At 27.0% G+C, this 15,006-nt stretch overlaps 1 protein-coding gene across 1 annotated transcript; it reads left to right on the top strand.

Annotated features, from left to right (window-relative positions):
• Positions 1–8,772: 8,772 nt before the first annotated feature.
• LOC101506601 (glycerol-3-phosphate 2-O-acyltransferase 6-like) lies at positions 8,773–14,214 on the top strand. The gene is made up of 2 exons (XM_004513847.4): positions 8,773–9,521; positions 13,016–14,214. Exons 1-2 carry the CDS (start codon positions 8,901–8,903, stop codon positions 13,880–13,882), a joined length of 1,488 nt encoding a protein of 495 aa, XP_004513904.1. The 5' UTR covers positions 8,773–8,900; the 3' UTR covers positions 13,883–14,214.
• Positions 14,215–15,006: the final 792 nt, after the last annotated feature.

Raw genomic sequence — 15,006 nt, 5'->3', positions numbered from 1 at the left:
AATGTTTCCTCTGTTTTTTCAGAATTTCAAGCTTAAGTGTGATTGTATAATGTTGATTACTTGGCACTTGAATTTCTTGCTTAGAACTGAGATAATGGCCTTCTATTTATAGGCTGGGGATGTACGAAATAGCTGTTGGAGAGGCCATGCTTTTTTGACTAAAACATTATTTTTAGAATAAAAATAATGCTGCTTTGAAAACAGCTTTTTGACTTTTGATGTTTTAGCATTGAAAGCATTTCTGTCCTTTCTTTGACATTTCTTCATTGATCTTTGATGGTACATTATCTGTCTTGAGTCTTGAGTGTAGCTAGAGGAGGTTGGAGAAGATTTGAGGCGAATTGCAGACTGAAACAGAGAGGATGCAAGGCTGCTGTTGATGTGCAGAAAACGGAGAATGATTAACGTTCTTGTTTTTATCAGTTTGAACGTTCTTGAGCTTCAATAATCATTATGGAGTTCCCGTTTTGAATGTTCTGTATTTCCTTTGTTCTTGTCTTGTCATATACCCAGTTTGATCAAGTTTTCTTGACATTTGAATTTTGGAGTTCTTAAGCCGTCATGACTTTTGTCCATGTTTAAACTCTTTGATCTTTGCGATCAAATATCCTTTTTGAGTCTGGATTATTTGTACTTGTTCCTTGCCATGTACTTGTTAGATATGAATGATTTCCAGAGCAGATTCTTTGTTAACGAAGTAGATAAACTTTGAACAACATGCTGTGATAGATAGTTCGGTGAAGCTGAGGATCATTCTCTGTTTATGATGCAGAATGATCTTGTTGTCTTTTCTTGTATTTGCTTGATTATGCTCTTAATTAAAACCACTCAAGAACACAAGTTAAATTAACATAACATTTAGAATCATAATTAACATTCTTAATTAACCTTTGTTTATTTTCATCAAAACTTTAAAATAGAGAGTTTGTCTCAACATGTTCTTGATGTTTAGCTTTTGCATTTGCTAATCTTTTGGAATGGAATTTTTTGATATGATATGGTGTACATACGCCTGGTACCTTCGTAATGAAGAATGGTTTATTAGCAAACCAGAAACGATCTGGTCTATCTTAAACCAAAATGTTCTTGGTTTGATAAGACTAAAGGTTGTGATAAAACCATCACAGTCTCCATTTTCAAGATTTCTATTTTTATAAGCCATAATGTTCTTAGATTTTCATAATGATCTTCCTTCATCCAAAATGATCTTGTGTAGATATGTTTAATACATATATTCAATTAATACACTCGAAAACACATGTTAAAAAACAAAATACTTTTAGAATCATAATTAGAAGTTTAATTAACTTTGTTTGATTATCATCAAAACATAAATTTGGAATTTTGTCTCAACATTAGAGAGCGAGCTTCTGAACTATTATGACTAATTCATACAGATGTTTGTGGACCTACGAGAGCGAGCTTCTGAACTATTATGACTAATCATTTGAAATGTTCAAAAGATTATGTGGTGAAGTCGAAAAGCAAACTGGTAAAAGCATCAAGATTCTTATATTTTATAAAGGGGATACTATCTTAGTGATAACCGTATTGATTATCTAAAAGAGAATGAAATTCTCTCGAAATTGACACCTCTAGGTACACCACAACAAAATAGTGTATCTAAAAGAAGAAATCGAACCTTATTAGATATGGTTAGATTTATGATGAAGTTCACTGATCTTTCGATAACATTACAGGGGTATGCTTTAGAAGTTTTCGCTCATCTTCTAAACATAGTCCCTTGCAAACAGAGAAACTTGATGCAAGGTCTAGTAAGTGTAGATTCATTAGATATCCTAAAGAAATAGTGATATAATATATCTATTATCCCTCTAACTATAAAGTTTTTGTGGCTAGAGGAGGAACATTTCTCGAAAGGGAATTTTTCTCTAAGGGGGTTAATGGTAAAGAAATATAACTTGATGAAGATCAAGAAAATGATAAAGCCCAAAGACTCGAGGAAGTGAGAATGATGTTGAACGTCATTGCTTTGAAAAGCTCAATTTTGTTAAATATGAAGAAGAACCTCGTGTTTACAAAAAGGTTAGTGGGAGCACATTCATATTATTAGTAATATATGTCAATGACATATAATTTTTGGAAATTATATATCGACAAAGCAAAGTACAAATGTCTGACTATCTAAACAATTCTCCATTTAGGACTTAGGAGAATGCGGGAGATCCATTAACTAAGGCACTTGCCATAAATTATTGTGTTCTTTCATATTTCTTAATTTTTGTGTGTTTTTATTTATTTTGATTAAATTAAGACACATGTTCCATGTTCCTTTAGTTATGAAATGGTTGTTAAGTTTGGATTCTTATTTTATGATTTAATTAGATCTTTATGTTGCAGCCATGTTTCATTTCTTGTTATTTTATTATTTAATTAGATATTTATGTTGCAGCCATGTTTCATGTGTCTCCATATTCACTAAGCTTGTGAATATGAAAAATTGCTTGAGAAATTAATTTTTCAAAGATATTGAAAAAGTTGTTTTTCAAATTTTGGTTGTTAGTGGTTCTTGAAGAAGGAGCGGATGTAAATTCATTTTTAAGGATGTTGTAATAATTAAATTATCAATTGATATAGAAAGAAACTCTCATACATTTGTTATAGACCGCAATTTGATCTAATTATCCACCATCCATCCAACTATAAATTCATCCACCATATTAAGAGTGTACAAAATTTGGCCGGGTCTATTCACTTGTCCTGACATGTAAGGAGGGGCTCGAATCTGACCCTAACTCAAAAGAAAATAAAGACATAAAAGGAGGACAAGACAAAGACTAAACATAGTAGAGATCGAGTTCGGGTTGATCTTTGAGTTATCTATCCCGTCTCAAAAGTTCTTGAGGACACGAGATTCATTTTTTACTCATTAATTTTATATTTTCTCTCACATTCACACTCATAAACTCTAAAAACTATTAATTTTACTACATCTAATTTTTCAAAGAGTTATATTTATAATTTAATACATGAAGTGTCCACGTTCTATCCCTTCATTTCAAGAAGTTGTGTTGTCTTGAAAACAAATTATACTCGTCGTCATGACTTTATTATTCAACTAAATTAATTTGTTCAACTACAATATATTTATGTTTTACTATTTGATGATTAACTTTTTAATCGTATTACTCAATATAATTAATTTGATAATTGGTTAATTTATTTGTTGTTTAATTTTTTTCTTTGCAAAGAAGTTCATGTAATACTAGTCTGTGACTTGTCTTGAGATCAATCTTATTTTTTCTTTTATATAGTCTCATCCTTATTTAACCTATACTCATCAGGTTTTATCGAAATAATATCTAATATTAGTGTGGGATAAACGGCATGCACAATCCGACATAACCTGTATTTTATACACCCTTATGCATGCAATAAAATTGTTAATGGAATGCATCCAATTTATCTATTTAAAAAGAAAGATGAATCTCATCCATCTTACCTTTTTCTAAAATCCAATGGAACAAATATTATATTGTTATTTATTATTTTTAAAAATTGTTTTTTTATTAATTTAAAAATGAGAAATTTCTTTTAAAAATAAAAATGTTAATATTATTATGTATTTTTATGATTAAGTTAATAATAGTGGTGGTTGGATGCGATCAATCGCAATAGTTCTCCACACTCCGCCTAGGTAGTTGCTGGAGCTCCACCATCAATCACATTTCTTTTACGATTTTTTTAAAAAATAATACATAAATTATTTTAGAAAGAACAAAAATAATATTGTTATTATATTATGTATATAATTTTTTAGAATGCTAAACAAATCAATAAACGAATTAGATGAATATATCCATTCATTTAAAACGTGATAATGGATAGATTGGATTGTGTTTTATGTATAGTGGATTGGTTGAATTGAATAAATTTAACTAATTTGTAGTAGATCTTAATAGATTAATGGATTCTTTCAATCCATCTATTAGTATCTTAATCTAAATTCATCCAACTCATTCATTTTACTACCCCTAATTTGAAGTAGGACCAAATATAAATTAGCTTGTGAGAATGAAGTAGTGAAACTATTATAAATCATTGTGTATTTCTATCAATTTTACTCTTTAATTAATATTAATATGGTCATGAAAACAACACTAACAAACACCACAACAAAAACTCAAAAACTCTAATTGACATAGCTGATAGCAAAAACAAATCAAATTTTGAAAAGCATAAGTATAAATTTTGAAAAGCACAAGTATAGAGTTACGAAGTGCAACAAATTAAAAATCCTAAAATACAAACAAAATCAAAATTAAAAATCCTAAAATACAAACAAAATCAAAATAGAGTATCAATTGAAGCAATATCCAAGGAGAAGATCTACGAATGTTCAAAGCAACCTCGTGCAAGTAAACAGATTATGAGAGAGATTGTGATGAGAGTGAGACAAAGAGTGAGACAGTGCAAGACTTAGAAGAGATAAGAGAATTGTGTTACACTCTAACATGAGCGACACTATATGAGACTTGAAGAGGGAAAAGTGTTTCGTGAGACTACGAGGCAATAAGAAGTTCTCTCGTACATTTGGTATGATGAATGAATACTTCTTCTGAACTTCGATTAATTTGGATTCCAAGAAAAAAATTTAGTTCTCTCATCATGCTATCTCAAATTCATTATGCATTAACTTATAAAATCCTTAATAGAGCTTATCATTAGTAGAACCAAAAATTATATCATCAATATATACTTGGACAATGAAAATGTCGTTTTTAACTGATTTTTTAAATAAAATAGTGTTAACCTGGTTTAAAGAGTGCAGTTGACATGTTGACCAATTCAGTCGCCTGTGACAAATTCAAGCATTGCTTGGACTTGTTACATGTTTCTTAGTGTTAAGCAAGATTTTTCCCCCTAGTTGTCAGAATGTGAGCGCTTAAAACTTTGAGCACTCCATTTGTTCCATCTCTAAAATTACTCAATGATAATAGAAAACCATACGTTACCATTCGTTCTTATAGAAGACTAGTAGGTCGTTTTCTATATCGTTACACAACTCGTCCTAATACCACTTTTAAACTCAAAAGCTTAATCAGGTTCTCTCTAAACCCACCATTGCTTATCACAATGTACCATGACGGGTTTTACGGTAACTCAAGTGTTGTCTTGGTCGTGGCTTATTCTTTCCAAGAGACTCGTCCTTTCAAATATTAGGACAGGATGTATTGATTCACAATGCTCAATTTCATGAATGTGTGTTCTTCCTTAGTTCTTCTTTGATTTCATGGCACACCAAAAAACAAAAAAAAAATCATCTTTCATTCTTCATTTGAGGTTGAGTATCGTGTTCTTGAATTTATACTATCATCACATCACAACCATTCATAGTTGTGACTTTTGATGTAATTACAATAAAAATCAAAGATTTCTAATTATCCGACGGTTGAGATTGATTGATAGTATAAAAGACTTTTACACATTGTGAGTGTATACAAATTAAATCTTTATTTTTTAACTTTAATTTTAAAAATTAAATAAATTTTAGTAATTTAAAGTTTGATCAGAAACTAAGTAAAATTTTATCAATTATTATTTTAATAAAAATTCAAAAATCAGATTTTACAAACAATTCCTCATTCACTAAATTTCATTAACCACCCACCACAATGGAAATAAGTTTTGATTCCCTTATTGTCGTGAGTAACGAGAAACATCACAATAAATAATCCTTGTATTGAACTACCAAGGTAAGTACAACACGCTGTCGAAGACATATTTTACACTCATAAAGTTTATATACATTTTATTTGATATACAAGTAGCACACTAAAAGTTATATCTATGTATACAATTAAACAAGTAGATAGCCAAATTAATGAAGAAAAGAAAATACACTTTTAAAGAAAACCGTTCAAGTTTGATTTTATTAGGCAGCAAAGGACGGCGTCAATAAACTAAAAAGTAGGCTCTAATTGAATGAAACACAACTGTTGGTATCGACCCTCAACCACTACAAAGACCCTTTCTTTTTACATAATTGCCCTATTACACACGCCAAAAATAACACTCACTACTTTTACTCTATGGTTACAACTTTTTCATTTAACACTCTTCCTTCTTCATTTTACTAACCTCATCTGTTTTTCTATTTTTGTGAAACAAGAAACCTATGATTTTTAGCATTTAGCTTCTCTATAAAGAATAGATTCTTTCGAGAATAAAATGAATGATATCAAAGGTTGATATTATATGTATATGTATGGACTATCATAAAAATCTATTGAAAGTGGAGGAGGGGAGAGCTAAATAATAATAATTAATTTTAAATAAAATAAAATTACAATGGTTATTTTATGTAAAGATTAAAAATTTTATATGAAATATAAAGAATTAAATAAGTCTTTTAATTCCTATAAGATTTTAAAAAAAATTAGTTTTTAATCATTAAAAAAATTTCAATTTTTTAGTCACTAAAAAAGCAGATTTATTCACTTTTAATCCTTATTTTAAAATATTTTATAAAAAATTAATACTTTTAATCTTTCAAAAAATCTCTATAAAATTAAAATACGGACTAAAAATAAATAAGTTTTTTATAGATTAAATTAGAATTGTCAAAACTTTACAAGTACTAAAAACATACTTAATACAAATATAAATAATATATTAAATAAATGATTTTTAAATAATAAATGGAATACCAAATTTTTTATATATATATAATAATGAATTATATTGTGTACATATAAGAGGGAGGTCCCCCGACCCATACATGCCACTAAATTCGTCCCTGGTTTGTATTTTTAAGTTGCTATAATAACCCTTTGTCTTATTTGCAAAGTTGTTATTTGTTAATTATATTTTTCGAAATCGTTAACTAAAGTAATAGGCCACATATTAATGAGCCAAAATAAGTGAATTGATTTCTATATTTTCAAATATGAGATATATGGTTTTAAAATTTAGAATTATTTAAATATATTAATTAGTTATATATAATTAATTAAATTATAAAAATAAATAATTTTATAAATTGAAACAAATTTTTTTAGAATTCTATTATAATTTTATGTGTATTATTCATTTAAAATTATTGTATCATATGTCACATTGTTTAAAATATATTATATCCGTATTTTTTAGTTAAAAAAATTTTAAAAAAAAATTAAAACTGTTGAATTTTAAAATAGAGGATTAATTCTACGAATGAGTGAAAATAAAAAGACGAAAACTACAATTAAACTATATATTTTCTTTTAATGACATTGCTTATAAAAAAAAATTATGTATTTTATACTTTCTTATAACAATCACTTTTAAGATATTTTTATCCTTTAATATAAGATATTTTTTTAAAATGTTTGGTTTGATTTATATACAAAAGTAATCCTAATAAATTTATCATTGAGAAAATTAAAATTTTATTTCTATTTTTTTAGCAAAAAACAAACAATATCACAGTACAAATTAATGCATCAAATAGTGGAGGTGGCATTCCAACTATATTGAGACTTTATATAATTCTACCTATCATTTGTAGCATTTTAATAAAATAATATATTTTGACAAGATAAAAAAAATTTCTTAAAATTCCTGCTAAAACAAAAGTAGTTGGAGTATGAAACTTATATAAAGAATAGTATATAAGTAATGTATGTGCTGATAATATATATATATATATATAAAGGAGATCTTAAAATTATATATAAAGGGATCTTAAAATTAGAGACGGATGAAATATTGGTTGATAAAAATTCAAAGAAAAAAAAAATGAAATTCTTGAATGATTGATTCTAAGTAATGACAGAAAAGTATATGAGAATTTTAATTGTTTTTTCTCACTAATTTTAGTCACTTTAATTCATTTTTAGTACTGAATTCAGATAAAATACTTTTCAATTCATTATCAAAGTAATATGCATAATAACTCTCAACATTTTAACGAGAAAATCTAGCGGCTGCTTTTTCTTCATCTTAGTTAAAGAAGAGAGGTGAAGATTAAAGAAGAGAGGTGATTAAAGTTCACGTACATTTATTTTTTATTTTTTTATTTTTATTATATACTAAGATAATAATATTTGATTTTTTTTTCGTTGCGGTGTTTATTTTGCTGAAATTGATATATTAATTATATTTAGATTAGACAAATTCAATCGATATGACTTCAGCATAAATAATCTAATTATTTTAATTTTATCAAATTTGTAAGTATTTTTCTATTTTATACTATTAACCTGTGTGATGTGAACTTACTCACAAATATATTCTTTTCATTTTTAACGAATTAATATTTTTGTTCTTCTCTATCTATATATATTATTTTAATATAAATAAACGAATATTTTTTTAATAATAAGAAAACAAAAGGATTTGCAAATTATCCATCGATGAGATACATGTTCTTGCAAGAATTAACTCATGCTCCTATAGACAATAATAATATTATACATTCCCATTTTTATACACTCATTCAATACATAAGATTAATAATTTGAAAAATATGTGATTAATTTAGTTGAATAAATAATTAATTTTAATTATGATAAAAATATAGTTATTTAAACTGTATGATTAACAATAATTTTTAATTTTTAATATGATTTTAAATTAATCATTTATTTAAATAAACTAATCACATTTATTTCATACAATTAACCATGAACATAAAAAGTGAGTGTTTTATAAATACATTAACTTTGTATAAATATTCGTTGGCACCACATATTATTGTATTACATTAATTATGTATCTTTCTTTCTCAAAATTGTTCACCAACATCACCACACCCTCCTTCGTCCTTTAAAAACCCCTTCACCCTCTCTCTCATCATAACAACTTTGAGCCATCTACAAAAATATCTATAACTAGCTCACCCAATCCCATCTTCCCCTTCACATCAATTTTATTTTTCTTCCTTCTAAAAATTTCAAATGGGGGCTTTTCCTCATTTTGAACCAATCTCCAAATGTAGCACAAAAGATAGATCAAACCAAACCGTTGCATCCGACTTAGACGGCACGCTTCTCGTGTCGCGAAGCGCTTTTCCGTACTACTTACTTGTTGCACTCGAAGCCGGAAGCATTCTTCGAGCACTAATTCTCTTATCTTTAGTCCCTTTTGTTTATTTCACGTATCTATTTGTCTCTGAAACCTTAGCCATCAAAACATTAATCTTTGTAACGTTCGTCGGACTAAGGATTAAAGACGTGGAAATTGTTTCTCGGTCGGTGTTGCCTAGGTTCTACGCCGAGGACGTTCGTCCTGAGACGTGGAACGTGTTCAATTCGTTCGGAAAACGATATATTGTGACGGCAAGTCCAAGGTTAATGGTGGAACCATTTGTTAAAACTTTTTTGGGAGTTGATAAAGTGATTGGAACTGAATTGATGGTGACAAAATCAGGGAGGGCAAGTGGGTTTGTTAAGGAACCTGGAGTGCTTGTTGGTGAACACAAGAAAGTGGCAGTTATGAAAGAATTTGGGAGTAACAACTTGCCTGATTTGGGACTGGGAGATAGTTTAACTGACTCTGACTTCATGTCAATTTGCAAGGTTGGTAATTTTGGTATATACATGTTATTTTTCATGCACCTATTTATTTTTCATGCAATGTAAAAAGTTTTAGACTCTCAGATATTCGCAACAACTATGACTAAATATATATTTATAATAAAAGTTAAATATTTTTAAAAATGAAATAATTATGATTAATTGATTGTATAAACTCTTTTTATACTGATGATGAATGTGAATTAAATTATTTTTATATATAACTAAATTATATAAGCAAAATTAACTCATATATCATATATTTGTTGAAATGAAATATAAATAAAAATCAATAATTTATCATTTATTTAAAGATAATATATCTCAACTATTCTTAATTTAATAAATATAATTTATTTTTTTATTTTCAATCGTCTAATTTTTAGTCTTTTGGAGGTATTTTAGGAAATAGACTTAATGATTAAAATTAATTCGTCTTGTATTTCATCTTTACACTAGAGTGGTTTTGAGCACATAGACTTTTGGTTTGGGTCATGATTTAATGTGTTAGACTATAATTCGAAATGGATGGTTGAAATAATTAGGTTATTTTTAATCAAAATAATTTTGGCCATTCATTCTTATAAAAAAAATATTAGCCATTCATCTTCATGTATAGTCAAACTTAATTCCCTCACCTATACATCTGTCTATTTGTCCTTTTTTTCTGGAAACCCACATATACACGCTAAATATTTAGTGTACTTTATTATACTTTTTTTTTTAATTTATAATATATCAAATATTAATATTACATCCTAATATATCAAATATTAATTTTACAGTATCATATATAAATTGTATTTACGAGACTTAAAATAAAATACATTTCCCCATATATATACTTAAGAAAGAAAATAGTGCATTCTTGTCGTGTGTAGTCTTTGTTTGGTTTTGGTGGGCTTTGATATCATTGGTGTTTGATAGAGTATTTGGTAGTGTTATTTGGGTGATTTTGATGTATCTTAGAAGGCTGTCATTGCAATTGTTCTGTTTTTATTCTTTTCTTAGCACACTTATTTCTTTAATTAGTGCTCTATTAATATATTTGGCTTTTCCAAGGAAAAAAATATCAGTAGGTATTAATAAAGGGTATATATTTATTGATCAATCTTAATTGAGATATGTGTTATTCGTTTTCCTCAAATTTTTTACGGCCAATGAAATCTTCCTATGTTTACAAATTTGAAATGATTCTAAAAGTTTAGAAAATATATATATAATTTCAAATATTTATACAATGTGAGATTGGGGATTCATAAAGCAGAAATTTGGATTTTTCATCTTCAATTTTGATGTGTGAATTTTATTTAAAAGAATGTTCAAAACAATTTAATTAGTTAAATTTGTGAATTGAAGTTGTAACAATTAAAAATTCAACATTAAAATTGTTCGAGAATTTATTGACAAACAAAAATAAATACAATTTAAATTAAATAAATCAAAAGTATAATTTAATCCACATATATTTTAGTGTGCGCGCGTACATATATATGCGTGCATGTGTGAATTTGTGTATTGTTTTGTTTCCATTTTTTTCAAATTTCCATTTTGGGTAGGAGGATAAATTTTGTGAGCTGTTTCTTTACTAAAAGAGAGCTACTATGTACAAATCTAACATGATGATTAATAAATTATATTGGCCCCTAATCTTTACATGTTTGGTGAGAGCATTAATGATCATAACATGTTGTTGATATTGCACCTCCTTCTTTTCTTAAATCTATGTCTCTTTCTGTGTATAGTTTCTTCCGTGACCTAACAAAACTGTTCCCCTGATCTCTTCCATAATGTCTTTTTCTATATTTACTAGCTGTAACCTTTGTAGTGGTCCCTCTACAAACTATTGTCCTTTTTTTTTTTAATTCTCATCCCAATCTTGTGGGACTTATTAGATCTTCTTCAACGGCTATATGGTTGAGTTGAATTATTAGCTTTAGAAAAAAAAAATATTTTTTAAATTTAATTATTTTTACAACTGCAATACCATAAACAACAATAGAGAAGTTAGATATTTCAATTGATTTGAATTAAACACTGAAAAAAGTTAAATTACATAAAAAATTGGGTTTATATTCTGATAAAAGGAAAAATACTAACATACGTACTATTTTATTTGTAAAGACATCATATACACCTGAAATATATTACATACTATTTGTCTGACTAGTAAATTTGTTGAATAAAAAATAAAAAACTTTTGAATTAATTGATTTCACATTTATTAAAAAATACTATTAAATGCAATTACTCTTTTTTATTCATGAAAAATTTATTTAGTTCATTCTCAAAATAGCTCTTAGAACTTGCTTTATGAGAAGAAAAAAACATTAAAAATTAAAATTTACATAAATTGAATGATATTTTTGGACAGATATCATTAAAGTGACTTATATTTGTTTATATTTATATAAAAAAATATATATATTTACATTTTTTTTAAAAGTTTGAGATCAAATGAGTAAACATTATTGTTTTTCTTTTTTTTGTAAACCACCTATAACTAAAAAAAGTCCCTAATTGGTTATTTTCCAAGTAGATAAATCAAATTTAGTTTACATTGATTAGTTCTGACACTTACCATAAGTTTCTCATGTCCTACAACTTGTTTTCAAGTACTCTTTCCTAGCCGTACTGCCTGAGCCACATAAACATTACTATATGACAAGTGTAATCAGTAAGAAAGCACAGTCCTTGTGACATTACTTACACAATTAAATATTTATTTGTCCTTGATATTTTCTGTTGAGTAATATTGAGACACATGTAGCATTACTTTCAGTATGAAATAAACCTTATTATATTTTTTTATAATAAACCTTGATAAAAAATTACAGAAAAGTCTATTCATTTTTTGATGAAATAATTATATCTAACTTGATAGTTGAACATTTATTTATTTTTTAAAATTACACTAAACTCAGAAAATTATTAGTAAATTATTACTATCCTAATCTATTTATTTTAAAAGTTTTGTTTTGTTTCATCTTGTAATAATCGTTTGTTCCTGATTTTTAACTTTAGTCTAATTGACGGATAGGGTGACAATTTTTTTCCTAGAAGATTTTCATTTTCTTTTTTATTTCTTTGGGTTTAACCCCTTTTGTTTCATCAAAAAATGAAGTTGCACCTTAAAGAAACCACCAATAATACGGCATGATTTTTTAGATGCTAACAAACTTTTGTGGTTGTGACAATAAGCCAAATTCAATGAAAAAAGACACAAGGCAATGCAAACATTAGATGTGTTTAATTAATTAAGTTGTTAATAAAATGTCAGCATTAAAAGTTTGATCTTATAATTTCAAGAAACAAAAATAAAATTCCATCAATTACCATTATAAAATAACAAATTAAATTATCACAAAAAACAACAGTGAAATTTCATTAGTTACAAATCATAAAATAATAAATTAGATTATCACTTTAATTAATAATAATAATAATAATAATAATAATAATGAAATTATTAACTATTTTTTTTTCCGACTTTACAGGAAGGATATATGGTGCCAAGGAACAAAGTTGAGCCATTACAAAGAAACAAGCTTTTAAGTCCAATTATTTTTCATGAGGGTAGATTAGTAAAAAAACCAACACCATTAGTTGCACTCTTAACCTTCTTATGGATGCCAATTGGTATTATACTTTCTATCTTAAGGGTCTACCTAAACATCCCTTTACCTGAAAGAATTGCATGGTACAATTATAAATTACTTGGAATAAGAATAATCAGAAAAGGTAACCCTCCACCACCACCAAAAAAGGGACAAAGTGGTGTTTTATTTGTTTGTAACCATAGAACAGTTTTAGATCCAATTGTTACAGCTGTTGCATTAGGAAGAAAAATAAGTTGTGTAACTTATAGTATAAGTAAATTTAGTGAAATAATTTCACCTATAAAAGCTGTTGCACTTACAAGGGAGAGAGATAGAGATGCGGAAAATATTAAAAAATTACTTGAAGAAGGGGATTTAGTGATTTGTCCCGAAGGAACAACTTGTAGAGAGCCTTTTCTTTTAAGGTTTAGTGCTCTTTTCGCCGAGTTGACCGATAGGATTGTTCCTGTCGCGATCAATACAAAGCAAAGTTTATTTTATGGAACATCGGTTCGTGGACACAAATTATGTGACCCTTATTTTGTGTTCATGAATCCTATGCCGACTTATGAGATCACTTTCTTGAATCAATTGCCTTTGGAATTGACCTGCAGTGGAGGGAAATCGCCGATTGAAGTTGCGAATTATATTCAAAGGGTTCTTGGAGGGACTCTTGGATTTGAATGCACCAATTTAACAAGGAAGGATAAGTATGCTATGTTGGCGGGAACAGATGGAATTGTTGCAACTAAAAAGAAAGCTTAAAATAGTTGCCAACATTTCGATTTTAATTCTATTCGCTATTAAAAAAAATGGATTATCTAAATAACAGATGAAAAAATAAAAGTTGTCTTTAATTTTGTTGTTAAATGTTAAATACAACAGAATTAGAGATTAATTTTATTTTTTCTATCTTTATTTTCTGTTGATAATTTATTTTTTCCTAATAGTGATCGATTGCTATTGGTGTTTTCGAAGCTTTTATAGTTATCAGAATAATTTTAAAAAAATATTGTATTTATGTTGCTGAAAATAACATTTTATTATGTACATTATTATTATTCTGATAAATACAAATAGTTTATGTTGTTATTCAATCATAAAATCTTTGTACATCTTTGTGATGTAAAGGTTCTACTATATGCATACATTTATATGATTTTTCAATGGAGTGTATTAAAGTTATGATAAATATAGTATTGATGGAGATGTAGCAATGTGACATATGGGATCCTAATGGCAGAAGTAGTAATTACACATTACTTCCATTAATTTGTAGACAAATTTAGCTAGAAGGCTGACAGTTGGCTTACTTCAAATAAATATAATAAATTGGAATTAATGAAAATATATATATGACTAGTTAACATGATATTTGTAATGATAAAACAAAGGATTTGATGAAGCAAGTTAAATTAGATTCTTGACTTTGATGACTTTATATGAATTTTTAAATTTGGATTTGGATTTATGAAATAATCACACAAAGATTGACCACAGTTAATAAATCGAAGGAATAAATCACTAAATTCATTTTTTTTTTACATTTTTAAATAAGTAATTGAGATTATAAATATTACAAATAAGTCTGTGATGCTATGAAATTTATTTATATTTATTATTCAGTCAAATATTAGATATAGTGAAATTATCAAGTTGATCTCTATATTTAATATCTAAATATTAATGAAGTCTTTGTATTTAACAATTTGCTATATCAATTTGGTAATTAAGTAAAACGAGATTAATTGACAAAGTTATACAAAATAATGAATGTATGTGAGTACTCTTTGATGTGAAATATTTATAATCTCAATTATCTATTTAATAATGTTTTACAAAATCAAAGATAAATTCAATAATTTACACTAAATCAGAATCTTTGAATC

The sequence above is a fragment of the Cicer arietinum genome, chromosome 6 (assembly GCF_000331145.2).
Source record: "Cicer arietinum cultivar CDC Frontier isolate Library 1 chromosome 6, Cicar.CDCFrontier_v2.0, whole genome shotgun sequence".
Classification (NCBI taxonomy): Eukaryota; Viridiplantae; Streptophyta; class Magnoliopsida; order Fabales; family Fabaceae; genus Cicer; species Cicer arietinum.
Note: the sequence above shows the minus strand (reverse complement) of the source record. Positions and strands in the feature narration are given on the sequence as shown.

Bases quoted from the DNA above. Each gene is read 5' to 3' on its own strand.
- LOC101506601 (XM_004513847.4), top strand. From the start codon at position 8,901: ATGGGGGCTTTTCCTCATTTTGAACCAATCTCCAAATGTAGCACAAAA. The intron at 9,522-13,015 runs GTTGGTAATTTT...CCGACTTTACAG, and splicing joins ACTTCATGTCAATTTGCAAG to GAAGGATATATGGTGCCAAG.